Consider the following 16,112-nt stretch of genomic DNA (forward strand, 5'->3'; position numbering starts at 1 on the left):
GTGTATTGGCTCCTAGGTGGAAGAGTGGTAAGGGTGGGCAATGGGGATCAAGCGACTTGCCCAGGGTCACATAGCTTTGAACCTAGGACCTCCCGTCTCTAGGCCTGACTCTTAATCCACTGAGCTACCCAGCTGTCCCCTCTAGCCCATTTTATAAGACCAAGAGAGTTGAAAAGACTTTCTTGAGTAAACCAGCTAGTTAATATTGTTACTTAGAATGTGAAACTTTTGGATGCTTGGTTGAACTAAAATTGCCAATTGCTGGTTTTTTGTTGTTGTTTTTAACAGCTGACCTTTTAATTTTACTTTAGAATTTTTAAAAAATAATAATAACTAACATTTGTATAGTGCTTTAAGGTTTGTAAAATGCTTTACAAATGTTATTTTATCCTCAGGAAATAAGGTGCTATTATTATCCCCATTGTATAGATGAGGAAACTGAGTCAGAGATTAAAGTGACTTACTGTTAGTCACAGAGTTAATTAAATGTCTGAGGCTTTGGTTGAACTCAGGTTTTCCTGACTCCAGGTGCAGCACTCTCCCCACTATAATAGCTAGGTGCCAGTCTGTATTATAATAATAGTATTAAGCTAGCATTTATATAGAATTTTAAGGCTTGTGAAGCTCTTACTGATGTTTTGTTAATTGATGTTCACAAGGAATATACCCTTTTTATTTTCATGTTTCAAAAAATTATTTATTACATTCTTTTCTTTTAAGAATTCAAGTTCCAAATTCTCTTCCTCTCTCCCACCCTTTCCCCACTTTTCAGAATCCATAGCTGTTTTAATTGACAGATTTTGATTGGAGAGGGGACTTCGGAGGTAGTAGACAATGTTTTACAATGCACTCTTTATTTCATTTAAGTAGATGGAAGGAAATTATGCCAGGGAAAATATGATGTTAGTTTTTTATTTTATAGACATGTAATGTAATTTTGAGAATGTGCTTATATATTTACAGGTTCAGAAAAAGGCAGACATGATGAATGAAGATTTGCTAAGTGATGGAAATCATGAGAATGAGTCTGGATTTTGGGAGTCCATTAAATGGTAAATTTCTCCTCTTTCCTCCACTTTTTTTGGGGGGGGGGTGGTTCCTTTAAATGAAAGCAGGCTATTCTAGTATACTAAACTTAATATTAATTATGGAACCTTTCAGATTTTTTTGTATATTCTCACGTAGTAGGACAACTTAATGTTTTCTCACTAGATTAGACTCTTTTCCCATGAGATTATTTGAGATAGATGATTACCACATAGAGTGCTTCCTCTTTGGGGGTTCATTTTTGTGGTTTATTCTGCTATTGAAAGATTTTTGCCTCCTCAGAGACTCTCTCTTTGAGTATCTTTTCCATTCTGAAACCTGCCAGCTAGAGAAGCAAGTTGAATAGGAAAGTAGTTTCAAACAGCAGCGTATCTTGAATCATTTCTCTTGGAATTGCACATTTACACCAGCATCTTAATAACTGTTCTATTGGTTTTTCTCCATTTTTATACTTTAGGGGCTTTACTGGGGGTCAGAAGACTGAAGAAGTGAAACCAGATAAAGATGATGTAATTAATATTTTCTCTGTAGCATCTGGCCATCTGTATGAAAGATTTCTCCGGTTAGTCTTTTTAGATTTTTGCATTATGTCTGCTTGAGTATAGATTTATCACAGTATTCTTTATTGAAATGTTTAAGATTATTGAAGAAATGATTCAGTGAATGGGTTGGACTCAGTGGTTTCTGAGTTCTTTATGAGGTTGGTAATTTTGTGTTCCTGTGAAGTAAAATGTAGATGAGATTGTGCCTGTAAACTTTTTCTTTTATATTTGGTGTTAAGTGTCTCTGTAATAAGAACCATGCTCGGCACTAGCCATATAGAACACATAAATGAAACATTCCACCTTTAAGGAGTGCTTATTCTGTGTAGGAGGAGACAGTTTGTATACATACATGTCTATATGGGATACAAAACAAATACAAGTATAAATGCATGTCCTGGTGACCAGGAATATCAGGAAATGTCTTCTGTATGAGGGAGTCTTTGATCTGAGCTTTGAAGGAAATTGGAGACTCTTAAGAGGGGAGGTAAGGACTAAGTATAAAATCATTTCCATGGACTACTCAGGGTGCCTCATAGTGCAGCCTTTCTCCACCAATTCACTTCTCAGTTCTTTAATAATAATAATAATTTTAATGTTTAATAGATAATAGTTATAATGAGCATTGTGATATAAGAGAAAGGATGTTGAATTTGGTGTCAAAAGACTTAAATTCATAGCTAGATTAAGCCTTTAAGTAGTTTTATAACCAGTTCACTTCTCTGGGCTTCAATTTCCTCCTCTTTAAAATAAGGAGGGTGAGAATGGCTGATTATTATGTAATAGAGAGATGATAGGACTTGGAGCCTCACTAGATTCTGAGATTTGAATCTCACCTCTGAATAAAAGGAGAGAACAGGAAAGAAAACATGAGTCAACTTATTAAATAGATTTGAGAATGACAAAAAATTTTAAGGTTATGTTAAAGAAAAGGAAGAAATGGGGCTAGATGGTCTATAACATCCTTCTCAGTTCTAAAAATCCAATGATTTATCACTTACTTGGGAATTGTTTTAGTTGAGGGAGAGTATAAATATAGTTGTACACATATTATAACTATACTGCCACTTAATCATTGTTAAATAGGAATTGGGAAGTGAATGTAGTGGCCTTACACATTACACATGCTATTCTGTTTTCTTACAGAGCCTAAGTTGTTTGAAGGGAGTGGGAAAGAACAGCTGGCCATTGTCAGAACTTAGGAGAATGACAGACCTCTCTGTGTGCACAACTTAATTGGAGAGCATTAATTAGGACACAGAAACTTTGGAAAATGAAGTTATGCCAAGTTATTCTTAATTTTAACTTAATTCATGCTCCAAATTTTCTTTGCACTGCAAACAATTGAAATGTTATTAGGAGAACCTTTTAAGCCCTCTTTTCTTTAATAATACCATCATAGCACATGTAATACTTCCATTAGACTTCTCTGATATTCTATTGCTTCATGGAGGTAACCATGGGCTCTTGAAAACTATGGTATTGGGATGCAAATTGTGGTAGTTCTTTCAAATTGTGGAAATATTTTGGAATGGAACTGGTGATGGACTATGTCTGTTGTGCCAGGACTAACCTAGCCAGTTTGATAGACATTTCTTACTAGGTTGTCCATAGGGTGAAGAATTTTTCACCCTCAAAGTCTAATGATCTATTGAGTTTTGAAAGTTAGTTACAGATTATTGAAATATTAAAGATGCTGTGGATCATGGATTGTTCCTAATTTATATAGTGTTTATCAGAGAGCAAATGACTCACAACAGCCACATGGGATGAGTAATTCAAGTATTCTTTTCCTCATTTTGAGAATGAATAAGTAAGTTCAGAGAAAAGAGGTTGACTGGTTGCAGACCACACAAACTGTAACTGTCAGAAATAGGATTTGAACTCAGGTTGCTTACCTCAAGATTTAATATTCTTTTTTTTTTCTGTTCGTGCTGACAACAATACTGTTTGGTTCTACTCATTACCTTTTAGCTGTTCGGAAAAGCTAAATTTCATAGAACAGAATCAGGATTTTTTAGAATTGGTAGGGATGTTATAGATTGGCTTATAGTAGAAGAAACTCAAGTCCAAAGAAGTGAATTGAATTGAACAATTAAAAAAATTTCCTTGTGTAAGTTTGCAAACTGACTTTCTTTAACCATCTCACCAGATTTGTTTGGAGATTGAAATGGTATAAAGCCATGTGAGAAAGCTCTTCAGTCATGCAAATGAGTGGGAGAATTGGCTCCCTTCTAATTTTCTTCCCATGAAAACTTTTGTGTGTTGTGATTGCCCATTGTTTGCATCATCCTAAATGCTGCTATGACTTTGTCCTTTTATCTGGTGGAGGGAGGATGTGCTGTGATAATTACTTGTTTGGTGCTGAGATTGATGTTTGTATTGTGCCATACATCTTTCTCCCACTTGCATAAAGCAGGTATTTTTAAAGTATACTGTAATTCAAATAGATTTGTAGAGGTTTTTTAGTGGAAAAAATGGCCATCCACTTGATTGGGTGGTGTTTTCTATTTGGTTTAGTTGTAGTATAAGAGTAATTTTCAGTCTGACATTATTTAATAGGGGAATTGGAAGACTTTCTGGGTTAAATAATCTTCTTTTGTTTAACTGAGCTGTCAAATAACTGCCTAATATAAAGTCTAGTGGTCTATTTTAGATAATGGTAGTTTATAGTATTGATGCCAAAAGCATTATAAAGTGATTTTTTTTTTGCTTTTGTTTGACAGCATAATGATGCTCTCAGTTCTGAAAAATACTAAGACACCTGTGAAATTCTGGTTCTTGAAGAATTACTTGTCACCTACGTTCAAGGTTTGTTCATCATTGAGTGGCTAAGTATTCTTGTTACCCTTCAAAGGGGGTTGTTTTACCTTCTTTCTGATTTCTTTACTTCTTTACTTCTTTAGTATTTCTTTTTGGGGGGGAGTGGTGAGGTAGGTTATTTTGGCCAGTGAATTATATTTATTTATTTATTTATCTTTAATATTGACTTTTTTGTTATTCTGTTGGAAAAACACTTCTCCCCTAAAAAGTATTTCTATATACAAAGAACAGAAGAGAATTCATATGAAGCTGCTAGTCTCCACAGTGTCCAGTTTATTTTCATTTTTAATATACAAAGTAAATTCAGCATGTCTTTCTAAGGTATCCTGTTTATTGGTGTCTTGCTCTGAACCTCCATCTGTTCTCTTCTGGGCATCATTTTTGGGGCACACCATTATTAAAGGTCCTCCTTTCTCACAGCTCTAACCTACACCCTCTATCCCAGTATTAAAATCCTGCTTACTCCCTTCTTATTAACAGATAAAACAAATTCACACATATTTCATGTCTGAAAATGTGTATCTGCATTTCTGTTTTATCACTTTTATGAAGGGGGATGGGAAACACAAATTATTCAACTTCTGCAGTTGTGCCAGTGAATTTTCAATTTCTTGATTCTAACTTTATTTTTGACTATTCACTACCACATCAAAAATTATGATATATCACATCTAGGCTAGGCTTGGATCTAGGATAAACTTAAGGTTTATCAAAACCATTCAAATAATAATTTTTTTACAAGAATAACATAAGAATATCTCTCAGTGCATAATGCATTTTTAAAGTTTAAATTTTAATCAACCATGTAACTCTTAATTTTCACTAGTTTAACAACCTGGCAAAGCTTTAAATATAAGCTTTACAAAAGAACTGGGTCTGCTAACTGAGGGCTGACTTAGGTAAATTTGGAGTCTTACCACCCAGATTAATAACTTCAAGGTGATGAATTTTTTAGTTGTATGGACTATAAAGATGTTCTGTTATAAAGGCTTGCTAACTGTTAGTAGAGTGAGTACCTATGCAGGGGGGAAAATATATATATATATATATATCCTTAAAGTATTGAAGGAATTTACATACAAAAAAGTTTCAGAATTATTAGAGGATTTCCATAATTTCAATTTATGACTGAAATTGGTTTGCTTGAAACAACTTTATAATTGGGATTAAGGTAGAGGTTATTATTGAAGACAATACTTTTGGTTAAATGCGTTTTACTCATGTAATAGTCATATACATTGGCTTGATTTTATTAAATGACTTAATATGTTTCCTTTATTAAAGGAATTTATCCCATATATGGCAAAAGAATACAATTTCCAGTATGAGCTTGTTCAATATAAATGGCCTCGGTGGCTTCATCAGCAAACAGAAAAACAACGCATCATTTGGGGCTACAAGATTCTCTTTCTGGATGTACTTTTTCCCCTAGTCGTTGACAAATTCCTGTTTGTGGATGCTGATCAGGTAAGCTGTTGAAGTTCCAGCTTTGGTAAATTGAAAGAAATAGAGTTTTAGAGTGTTTACCACTGCAGCTTTATTATCTACCCTAGTGAAGGAGAGATTTTGTGTAGATAATGAAAAACCAACCTAACCCAATTGGGTTGCTGAGCACTGATAAATGATGCAAATAATCCATGGATAATGAGGAATTTTCTGGATAGCACTTAAAAGATATATATCAAAGAGAATTTAGATGAGAAAAAGAAATGCACAATTATTTACCAACTTCTTCCTTAACCTAATTAAAACTTTCTTTTTCTCATACAACATGAAGAGAAGGGGCTTTTGATAAATAATGTCCCTATGTTATATTTTACAAGAAGACATTTACTTTACTATGTGATTTTTAGTCAGTTAGACCTCACCTAGTCTGACTAAAGGAAAAGGAAGTATAAATTACTTAAACACCAGCATTACAGAATAACTAAAAGGAGTGAAAAATTTATAACTTTCAAGCTTGCATAGTGTCTCAGATCATAATAAAAGGAATTGCCTCAAGTTAATAAGTAAGCCATTTTGAAGTCTTTTCATTTATGCATGCCAAGAGTTCTTAATCTAGGGTCCATGAACTTGTTTTCAGTGTTTTCATAAGTGTATTTCAATATAATTGACTCCTTGTAAAATATATGTCTTATTCCAACACTGTGGAACCCAGGTGTTCATTTCCTTCACTTTTTCCCCCTAAAACTTTTACCATGGAGTGGTTTTTACTGTTTTGGGTTCATGCAGATATTGATTTATTGTGCTTCACAATGATAATTCATTTATTAGGTGCCTGTACCAGTTTTATAAGCAGGCATGTTTTTTAAATGTGATTTTTGGTTTCTTTTTTTAAAGATTGTTCGGACAGATCTGAAGGAATTAAGAGATTTCAATTTGGATGGTGCTCCTTATGGCTATACTCCATTTTGTGATAGCCGCAAAGAAATGAATGGGTATAGGTTCTGGAAGTCAGGCTACTGGGCCAGTCATTTATCTGGACGAAAATACCATATCAGGTACAGAGAAAGTGCATCAAAAAAACAACAACAAAAAACATCTGCATCTACTACTCTACTAATTGATCTTATGAAGGAGTAACTAAGAAAATTTTGTGTGTGTGTGTGTGTGTGTGTGTGTGTGAGTGAGTGAAGGGAAATGGGAAGGAAGAGAAATGTTACTATAGGAAAATGTTAACTATATCATTCCATTTTGTTCTTGAATCAGAGGCATTACTGTATTGATTTATATTTTGGTTCTTATTTGGCTATGTTGTAACCTGTGCAAAAGCATCAAAAGATGCTTTTGAATTTTACTAGCAGTTATATTTCAGTTAACTGCAGTTGTTATTATCTAAGTTGCTAATACTAGAAATCTTAGGTGAGAAAATGTTTTGAGGTCTTCTGAAGGTATTCAGGCAAGCAGCAATGATGACAGTGAAAACTAATAGTAACAGAGGATTAAAAAATTTTTTTAAATTTTATTTTCTCCTAGAAATAATAGCTTTTCCTTTGAAATAATAAATACTTTCTGACCTCTAGCTCTGCTGTGAAAATTCAGCTTAGGTGAGACTATCTTTACTATCCAAAAGCCAAATCCAGATGTTTGGCCACAGAGTCATTTAGTTATTGAATGTGGTGGATCCGTGTTTTTGGCAGGTTCTATGACTTTTTTAACAGCTGGGTTTTCTATACTTAGTGCCCTCTATGTGGTGGACCTGAAGAAGTTTAGAAAGATTGCTGCTGGAGACAGACTCAGGGGACAGTACCAAGGTCTGAGTCAGGATCCCAACAGCCTTTCAAATCTTGATCAGGTAAATGGTCTTTTTCACAATTTAAGAATGTTTTGTCATAACTCTGTGCTTGGTCTTAAAATTTTGGGTCGAGGCTAAAGTATCTTTTTCTCCCCTTCAGGCTTTTCAAATTTTACTACAGATCTTGTTGAGGCATGCTACATCTTTCCTTTATGAAAACTTCCTGGGTTGTCCTAAATTAGGACAGAGGGAGAATAGGAGAGAGCAGGGAAGATAGAGAACAGTTATGTTAGTCCCAGGACTGTCTTTGACATTTTATCCTTGGCATCCTTTTGCTTCTCTTCAGATATGGCTAGAATGAATCGTTCGAGGTTGTGTGGGTAGGAGCAAAGAAGAATGTTGGTGATGTGATCACCTGCTTGAGTTCAAGTTTTTTTGGTATACGATTTACTGAATAGCCTTATAAATATGGTCCATCATAATTTAAATGATTCTTCATGTAATATCATGTTGCTTTTTACCCACATCATAATAATACAGGTATTTTTTTTAATTTGGCAAATGCCATCTTTCTTTAAGGATCTTCTTGCTAATCTCAAAATAATTTTCTGTTTTGTATTTTATAGTAGAATCTGATTACATTTGACTAGTTTCAAGTGGCTAATTTTCAGGCTACATTTTGAATATATTATAGCCATATCCCAGAATTCATGTAATTGCTTAGTAGATACATGATACAAGATCAACCAATTCTAATATTTCTGTGTAAAATAATTTTTGAGAATGACATTTTATTGAGGTTAAACTCTTAAAATGTCTCTAGAAGACAACATGGTATAATGTAAAAAGATAGTAGACTTGGATGTAGGAGACACAGCTTTTTTTTTTTTTTTTTTTTTAACCCTTACCTTCTGTCTTAGAATCAATACTGTGTAAGGGTAAGGGCTAGGCAGAGCGGTTTAAGTGACTTGCCCAGCTAAGAAATGTCTGAGGTTTAGATTTGCAGCCAGGAAGCCCCATCTCTAGGCCTGGCTCTAAGCCACTTTGGTGCCCTGAGACTGAGCTTTGAAGATTGACTCCTATATACTTATTAATTGTGTGGCTTTTAACTTTTAACTTTTCTCAACCTCAGTTTCCTCATCTGTAAGCCTGTAATAAGAGTACTTTTATTGTTTTTCTCTCAGTAGTTAAGAAAGCTGTTCATAAATCTTAAAGTGCTATATTGGATTTTTTTAAACTACTACTACTATCTTTAGGGAAAGTAATGCCAGTAGACCATGCATCTTTTTTCTAGATATAGGGTACAATATTATTTGGTAGAAAGAAAACTAGGCAAACCTTTGTAAGTCTTTAAAAAAAAAATACCAAAAAAAACATAAATTGCCACTTTTAGATAAGAAACAAAATTATAGGTACCAGAAAAACCTCTACATATTTTAATATCATAACTGACAAGTTAAAAGGAAAAATGCTTATGGAAAATTCTGTGGTTTGTGTATGTTAAACTTTAAGTTTCTATTTGTTTAGTGTTGATTGGTGTTTTATGGAGTTTCTCTTTAAAAGGTTTTTTGTGTTTTGTTTTTAATAGTCTAAGTTTCCTTTGGCTACTTAGATTTGGCCCCATCCAAAGATGGGATTATTAAATGAACAGATTCATCTTCAAGTATGGCATAATGGAGAAAGTATTAGACTGAGCATATTTGATCTGGGCCTGAAGGCTACCTCAGGCATCAGTTCTGTGACCTTGGACAATTCACTTACCTTGATCATAAAGTTTCATTATCATGAAGCAGTTAGATTAGGTGATCTTTAAAAAAGAACCTTGATCTCCAGTCTTAAGACGCTATAATTGAGTGATCATTTAAAATGTTAATTATAACTAACATTCTTGCTATTTAATTTTCCAGAAGTTTTTCTTCCTTTTGTAGTTTATATGCTATTTTTAAAATTTTATTTTGTTCGTCAAACAGGATTTACCCAATAACATGATACATCAGGTGCCAATTAAGTCACTCCCCCAAGAATGGCTCTGGTGTGAAACATGGTGTGATGATGCCTCTAAGAAAAAAGCAAAAACAATTGATTTGGTAAGCTTGCATCTAATGTGATGATTACCTTTTAATTTCATGTTGTATGAAGGTAAATAATTTTAATACAAAATTTCTTTATTTTTGATCAGTTGTTTTACAACTTATTATTGTCAGGGAGAGGGTAGTCTTATTGTAATTATAACGGCTTTCTGTTCTTCTGGCAATTTGGAAACTATAGGAGCCACAGTTAGCCAAGTATGATTGTTATAATTGATTGATTACTGAAGAAGAGAGGAACCTCTTGTAATGGTGCTATCCCTAAAACCTTTTTTCTGAATTAGTATTTTAACCAGGTGGCTCTCCATTCTGCCCAGAGAAAATAGCTACATTTGAATCTCTGACCCTTCATCATATTACCCCTACTTATTGTTAATTTTATCATCTTCCCCCATTCTGTATCCTTTTTCTTTTTGCCTAGTCCATTGTAACCCTGCTACTCCCACAATTTTAAATTCTCTATTTGGTAACCAAAAAGAACTACCTTTTAGGTTGTAATTTACATCTATTTTTAGCCTTTCAGTTAGAGGATATTTCCTTCTTTTTTAATTCTATTCTCCCATCTTTTACAGTGTAACAATCCAATGACCAAAGAGCCAAAGCTGCAGGCTGCAGTCAGAATTGTCCCAGAATGGCAGGACTATGATCTCGAAATCAAACAATTGCAGAGTCGTTTCCAAAAAGAGAAGGAAATGGGAATTAGGCATCCAGAGAATGAGACAAAAGAACCAAGCATAGAAGGTAATCTTAAACTGTTACTCTTAGGCAAGGATCTTTTAAAAGTAATTAGTATTTGGGCTTATCATTAAGTATGTAGAGCATTGTGTACAGAGGTTAGAAGTAATTGAAAATTTCCCTATTCAACTGAGATAATTGTATGTGTATAAATAAATTTATAAATATGTGGTAGTGTCATTTTTGTTGCTATTTTTGATTCTTTGGCTTAATGATACATGAACTTAAACTGAAATTTTCTCTAGGAGCACCTGCTAATTTACCTCTTTGGTTTTCCAAAGACTGATTTGAACAGATTGCGGTAAAACTGCAAATTAATGTAAAATTGTCTTAAGCTGTGTTCTTTGAAAATGTGTGTGTATGTATGTATGCATTGAGTATACATTCAACTTACTATGTTCTGGCTATGTGCTAAATTCTGGAAATATGAATAAGAAAAAGAAAGACCCTGCCCTCAAGGAATTTACAATCTAATGGAGGAAGACAACTCAAAAAGGAAACTGAAAGCTGGAAGGGGCCATGAGAATGGTGGAGTTGAATCTAAGGATGGTCAGATATGGATGGGTTAATAGCTCTCTTTAAAAGGGAGGCTTTGGACGGAGTCTGTTTCCACACCCTCCAGCTCTGCAGTCAGAGGGGCAGAGACATACTGAAGGGCACTGTCAGTGCCAAAGCTGGGATGATCTCTGGGATGATGAGTTTCCAGGTGATGAGCTTTTCCTGGGAACAGAATGAGGGTAGAGTTGTTTCCAAGGGTAAGCACCACACAGGGGCTTAACCTTCACCTTTTGTCTTACTGCATAGAACTGTTGGTCATTTAAGGAAATCATATCAAGATGTATAAATGCAAAAATTAAAATTGTTAATAAGTTTTATGACAGGCAAAAGAAATTGTGAGCTGTAGCTATTATTAGGAAAATTTTCTTAATGTATCAGAATTTATTATGCTATTCATAGAGTCTGCCAGATCTGTGTAATTATAACTTTAGACTTCCTACTTCATTTTAATTTTTCTCTTCTTTTCCACAGAGCTTCCATCACACGTAGAATTATGATCCCCGAAGAAAGAAATGAAGTGATATTGTTTGAAAGACAATTTTTATATTAAATGCTAGTTTTTTTTTTTCTGGTATGTCTACACAACTGCTGATAAATTGGATAAGAGGATGTTTCCAAGCCTTTTAAATCCTGGAATTTTGGGTTGCTATATCCAAATGAATTATTCAACTCCAGATCATTGAGACTAAGATTATACTGGATTTGTACTGATGCAGAAGAATGAATAGCTGATTGTAGTCTATAGAGTTTTGGAGAATGAAACTTCCGAGGGGGGTTTTCCAGAAGCAGTTCCATAATCACAGAAGAATACAGCAGCAGATGAGCAGAACACTTGTTCTTTGGGACCCACATCACCTCAGTCAAGAGCACACCCATGATATCTAGTCAAAGGGAGCAGGACGTCCAAAGTGCACGAGTTCTTACCTCAGTTTTTGTTTGTTGCTGGAGCTAAGCTTTACAAGCTGTACTATATAGAGTAGAACTGTGCCCTGAATGGACTCTGTTTTGTAAAAGTGGTGGTGGTGTTCACAAGATCTGTTGGTTTAAGGTTTACACAAATCTGTTCCTGAATAGCAGATTTATTGTGTAATGGATACCAACTCCTAGATCATCTGTTTCCTCAGGACTTGCTCAATACAAAGGCTAAATTCAATTGGAAGCTACCCAGAGTTTTGGGGGGTGGTTTGGGGTGGGGGGGTGGAGTGGCAGGGAATATACACACTTACAAATTGGTCACTCTCTCTTATGACCCAATAGTACCACAGTGTCTTTTTAAAAATAAAAATTTTGTTGTCCCATCCCCTAACCCTGTAAACCTTTTGGTTCATTGTTTTCTAAATTTAATTTTTATAGTCTATGGTTTAATTTTGAGGGACAGGGGGATAACTAAAATTTCATAGCTGATATGTTTACCAAAAACTAAGGTCCACGAAATCACCTTAATTATATACCCAGGTTATTATAATGGTAGGACTGAGAGAGAATTCTTTCAGGGCTGCTTACCCTCTGTACTTAGTAGCATTTTATTTAAATAGACTGGGTGATATTTTTCTCAAAGATTCATTTCAATATCTCAGTACTCATTACCTGTTACCCTTCATTGTGGTTGTCATTCCCTTTACACGATACCTTGTGACCCCTTTTGTTTATTATTTTACTTTGTTTCTATGCTTTGTAAATGTTACTTGAAAAGTCAAAGACTTCGAATCCACTTAGCTACACTATCAGGTGAAGGAATCCTCAACATGGCCAGTCCAGCAAAATGCCTTCTATGTCTTACTTTTGAGACAGCTCTGAATCACCTTGGTGGTTTTTTCCATATAATTGAGTCTCATGAGACTGATGCTAGGCCCGTGGACAAATACATCATGTGTGTGACGTGGTACCGTATATTGTGGGGCACTTCCCAAGGCAAGTTTTAAGCTTCTCGACTCAATGTAAATCTCACAGGTCTACATGTGAACAGGACAGGGTTGTGCAGATTGCTTATTCCAAGAGAGAGAAGAGCTCTATCAAACCTGCCTTTAAAAGCACAGCAAATTCTTACATTTTCATATTTTGCCTGCTTAAAAAAAAGTTTAAAAAAAGTTTTTAATTTTTCTAAAATGAAAAACCTGCCATCTCAAATCTGATGTTCTTTCAGTCATACATTTATTTGAAATCTTTCTTAAAATAAAAAAGCAAAATTCCTTCAAGCATATATTTTATAGAAAATTTGGGAAATTGATAAAATAGTTCATCTATCTTGCATAGAAATAAAAGTAAGATGAAGTTAGCAGTTACCATAAACTTTAAAAAAACATAACTCATACCTTTGGCCTTAGAATCGATACTAAGTATCTATTCCAAGGCAGAAGAATGATAAGGGCTGGGAATTTGGAGTTAAGTGACTTACCCAGGTTCATAGAGCTAGGAAGTATCCAAGGACAAATTTGAACCCAGGACCTTCTGTCTCCAGGCCTGGCTGTCTATTCATTGAGCCACTTATCTGCCTCCAATCACTTTTCAAAGTAACATTTTGGGGTGAGTGACTTGTTATAGATATTTTGTTTTATTTGTATCATTCCCTCCTTTTGCCCCTAAAAATGTAAAGTAGCAGGAGAGAACTTGATGGGTTTTTCTCTGTAAGCCCTCTGCCACTAGTAATAGCTGCAGCATAACTCCTTCCCTGTATCTTCTGAAGTCTTAGTTGGAATGGTTGAAGGATTATGAACAGTGATGATTAAGTACTCTTACTTTGAATGAGCAAGATTGTCTATACCTCTTTGGTTAAGTTTTATTGAGCCTTCAGAGGTTACCTACTCCATAGAGGGAAAAATTCATGTCCAAAAATATATATTCTGTGTCTTCTCAAAAATTTGGTATGGCAATAGGAAGTAGTCAAGTAAACATGATATTACTTTTTTAAAATGTATTAATGGTGATGATTTTTTGAGAGGCTCCACGCTTGAGAATTATATAAGGGTGCCAGTTTCATCTTTCTCAGTGTCTCCCAGCCAAGTTTTCTGTTGACATAACTGCTTCCCGTAAGGAGACTGAAGTACAAATCTTCATTCGGAGCAATTGCTCTTATATCATCCTTATCACCTCTGTAGATAACCCATCTTGTTATAAAAAAGATGGTTGAATAGTTTACCTAATATGCAAGAAGGTGCCTTGGAAATGGTTTTGTTCTTCCCGACCAATCATCCTTTTGCTGGTTAGCACAGCTTAAATATTTTTCAATTAATACTCAATGCCTCAGAAACTGTAACTGTTACTTGAACTAGGAGGCAAAGTTATCTTTGACTTTGCCACCAAAAAAAAAAAAAAAAAAGGGTATGACAATGGTTAGGAAATAGATCAATTTAGAAATTGAGATTCATTGCTCTGAATCTTATTCAAGTTAGGGAAATCCTGTTCATTGTGTTTTTGGTTTTTTTTCTGACTAGGTGATAGAAATGTTCAGTGGCTGCTTTTGAAAAACACGAAAAGCCAACATTTATGTGGAATTGTTTTATTATTTTTTTTGTATTGTTACACCACATGCAATGGAAAATTTTCTTTCCTAAATAGTACTGGAGAGAAATGATATGAGCTTATAACTATCTTATGTTCTGTGAACAGTGGTATTTATTTGACTGGGATCTGAAAACTGCATATAGCCTGCATATGTGGTATAACTGTGGAGCCTATCATATTAGTGTGTACTATAGACTTTGAGCCACCACTTTCCCCTTCCATCAAAAGTAAATGAGTTGGTTATCCACAGAAATGGTAAAGTTTTGAAATATGATACAATAATACATTTTAAATCAAATCAACAAAGGTCAAATACTTACTTTATGCAAGGCTCTTTTTATCTGATGTACAACCTCACTCTATGGGAATGCAAAAATATATATTAAATATTGCTGCCTTTTCTTAGCCACTGGACTAGATTACCCTTCATTATCTACGCATCAACATGCAAAGGAAATAGCCCTAGTTTGAGAGGCAACATGGTGTAGTGGAAAGAGCACTGGATTTGGAATCAGAAGACCTATGTTCAGATTCCCCCTCTGCTACTTTTACTACCTTGGTGACTTTGGGTAAGTCACTTATCCCCTCGGTACTTGTTTCCTCATCAGTAGTTGGACTAGACAACTTTGATATGTAGAGGGGCCAGTGGGAATCAACTAGCAGACCTCAAGTAGGGAGAGGGCAATAATCAGGGACATATTTTTTTCCATAAACCTTAAAAGTGCTATTTAAATGAACTTTCTTTAGTGTTATGAATGTTCAAATGTAGTTCCCTGAGGAAGAGGTCTCAAATCTCATGATTTAAACAGTGATGACAATTTGGTTTAAGGGTGGTGGTTGGCATACTCTAAACGATGCTGCTGGTTTTAACAATGTGTATGAAATGCCAGTGATACACAGGTTTACTGTTCTATCTCTATACTTTACCATAGCTTTTTCACCTCCATCCAACTAAGTCTGAATGAGATTTTTCCAATTGTATTAAGCCTGAAGTATTAGGAACATTTGGTGTGTTTTTTTTTTTAATGATTTATTAGCAATGTACTATTCAGTTGGTTGCAAAAACCATTTGGTAAGAGGGTTTTCTTTTTGTAGAAGAACAAATGATTAGGATTTTTTTTGTTGCTACTCCGGGACAGAGCCACACTTAAATAGCATTATGTCATTTGGGTGACTTGGGTTTTTTAAAGACCTAAGTTTCATGGGGCTACTTTAAAGGATGTCTGGAGTAACAGTTAATAAGCTATTTGATGGGAAAAGGCATCCCAAATGATCAAAAGTAGCTGATGGTTTCTTTATTCTGATCAGGGTGATATTTTTAATTTTCATCTGTGCTTCCTAATCTGACGTGGGGGGAGGGAGGGTAGAAATTCTTCCACAGAGTGTTTGTAATAATGCCAGTATCTGGTATGCTTTGAAGCAAATAGACCATAGCCCGTCAAATATCATTTGGATTTCAAAACACTGTGCATCTTTGGGACTGAGAATTTGCTTGGATTTCCTGTCTGTAACTGGTTCTTTGAATTTCTGTAGCTGATATAGAAGTATCACAGATTTGGAAAAAGAAAAGTTTAGGATTATACT

The 16,112-nt window shown here is 34.8% G+C and overlaps 1 protein-coding gene across 1 annotated transcript in view; it reads left to right on the forward strand.

The window, feature by feature from the left end:
- UGGT1 (UDP-glucose glycoprotein glucosyltransferase 1) overlaps positions 1–12,325 on the forward strand; it is a 108,126-nt gene extending 95,801 nt beyond the window's left edge. Inside the window, exons 33-41 of the mRNA XM_044666655.1 lie at positions 964–1,052; positions 1,505–1,609; positions 4,316–4,400; positions 5,697–5,879; positions 6,753–6,913; positions 7,593–7,707; positions 9,618–9,734; positions 10,307–10,475; positions 11,499–12,325. Coding sequence (XP_044522590.1) covers positions 964–1,052; positions 1,505–1,609; positions 4,316–4,400; positions 5,697–5,879; positions 6,753–6,913; positions 7,593–7,707; positions 9,618–9,734; positions 10,307–10,475; positions 11,499–11,524 — 1,050 coding nt within the window. The 3' untranslated portion in view covers positions 11,525–12,325. The remainder of the gene's footprint in view (positions 1–963; positions 1,053–1,504; positions 1,610–4,315; positions 4,401–5,696; positions 5,880–6,752; positions 6,914–7,592; positions 7,708–9,617; positions 9,735–10,306; positions 10,476–11,498) is intronic.
- The last annotated feature ends 3,787 nt before the right edge of the window (positions 12,326–16,112 follow it).

This window comes from Gracilinanus agilis, chromosome 3 (assembly GCF_016433145.1).
Source record: "Gracilinanus agilis isolate LMUSP501 chromosome 3, AgileGrace, whole genome shotgun sequence".
Lineage (NCBI taxonomy): Eukaryota > Metazoa > Chordata > Mammalia > Didelphimorphia > Didelphidae > Gracilinanus > Gracilinanus agilis.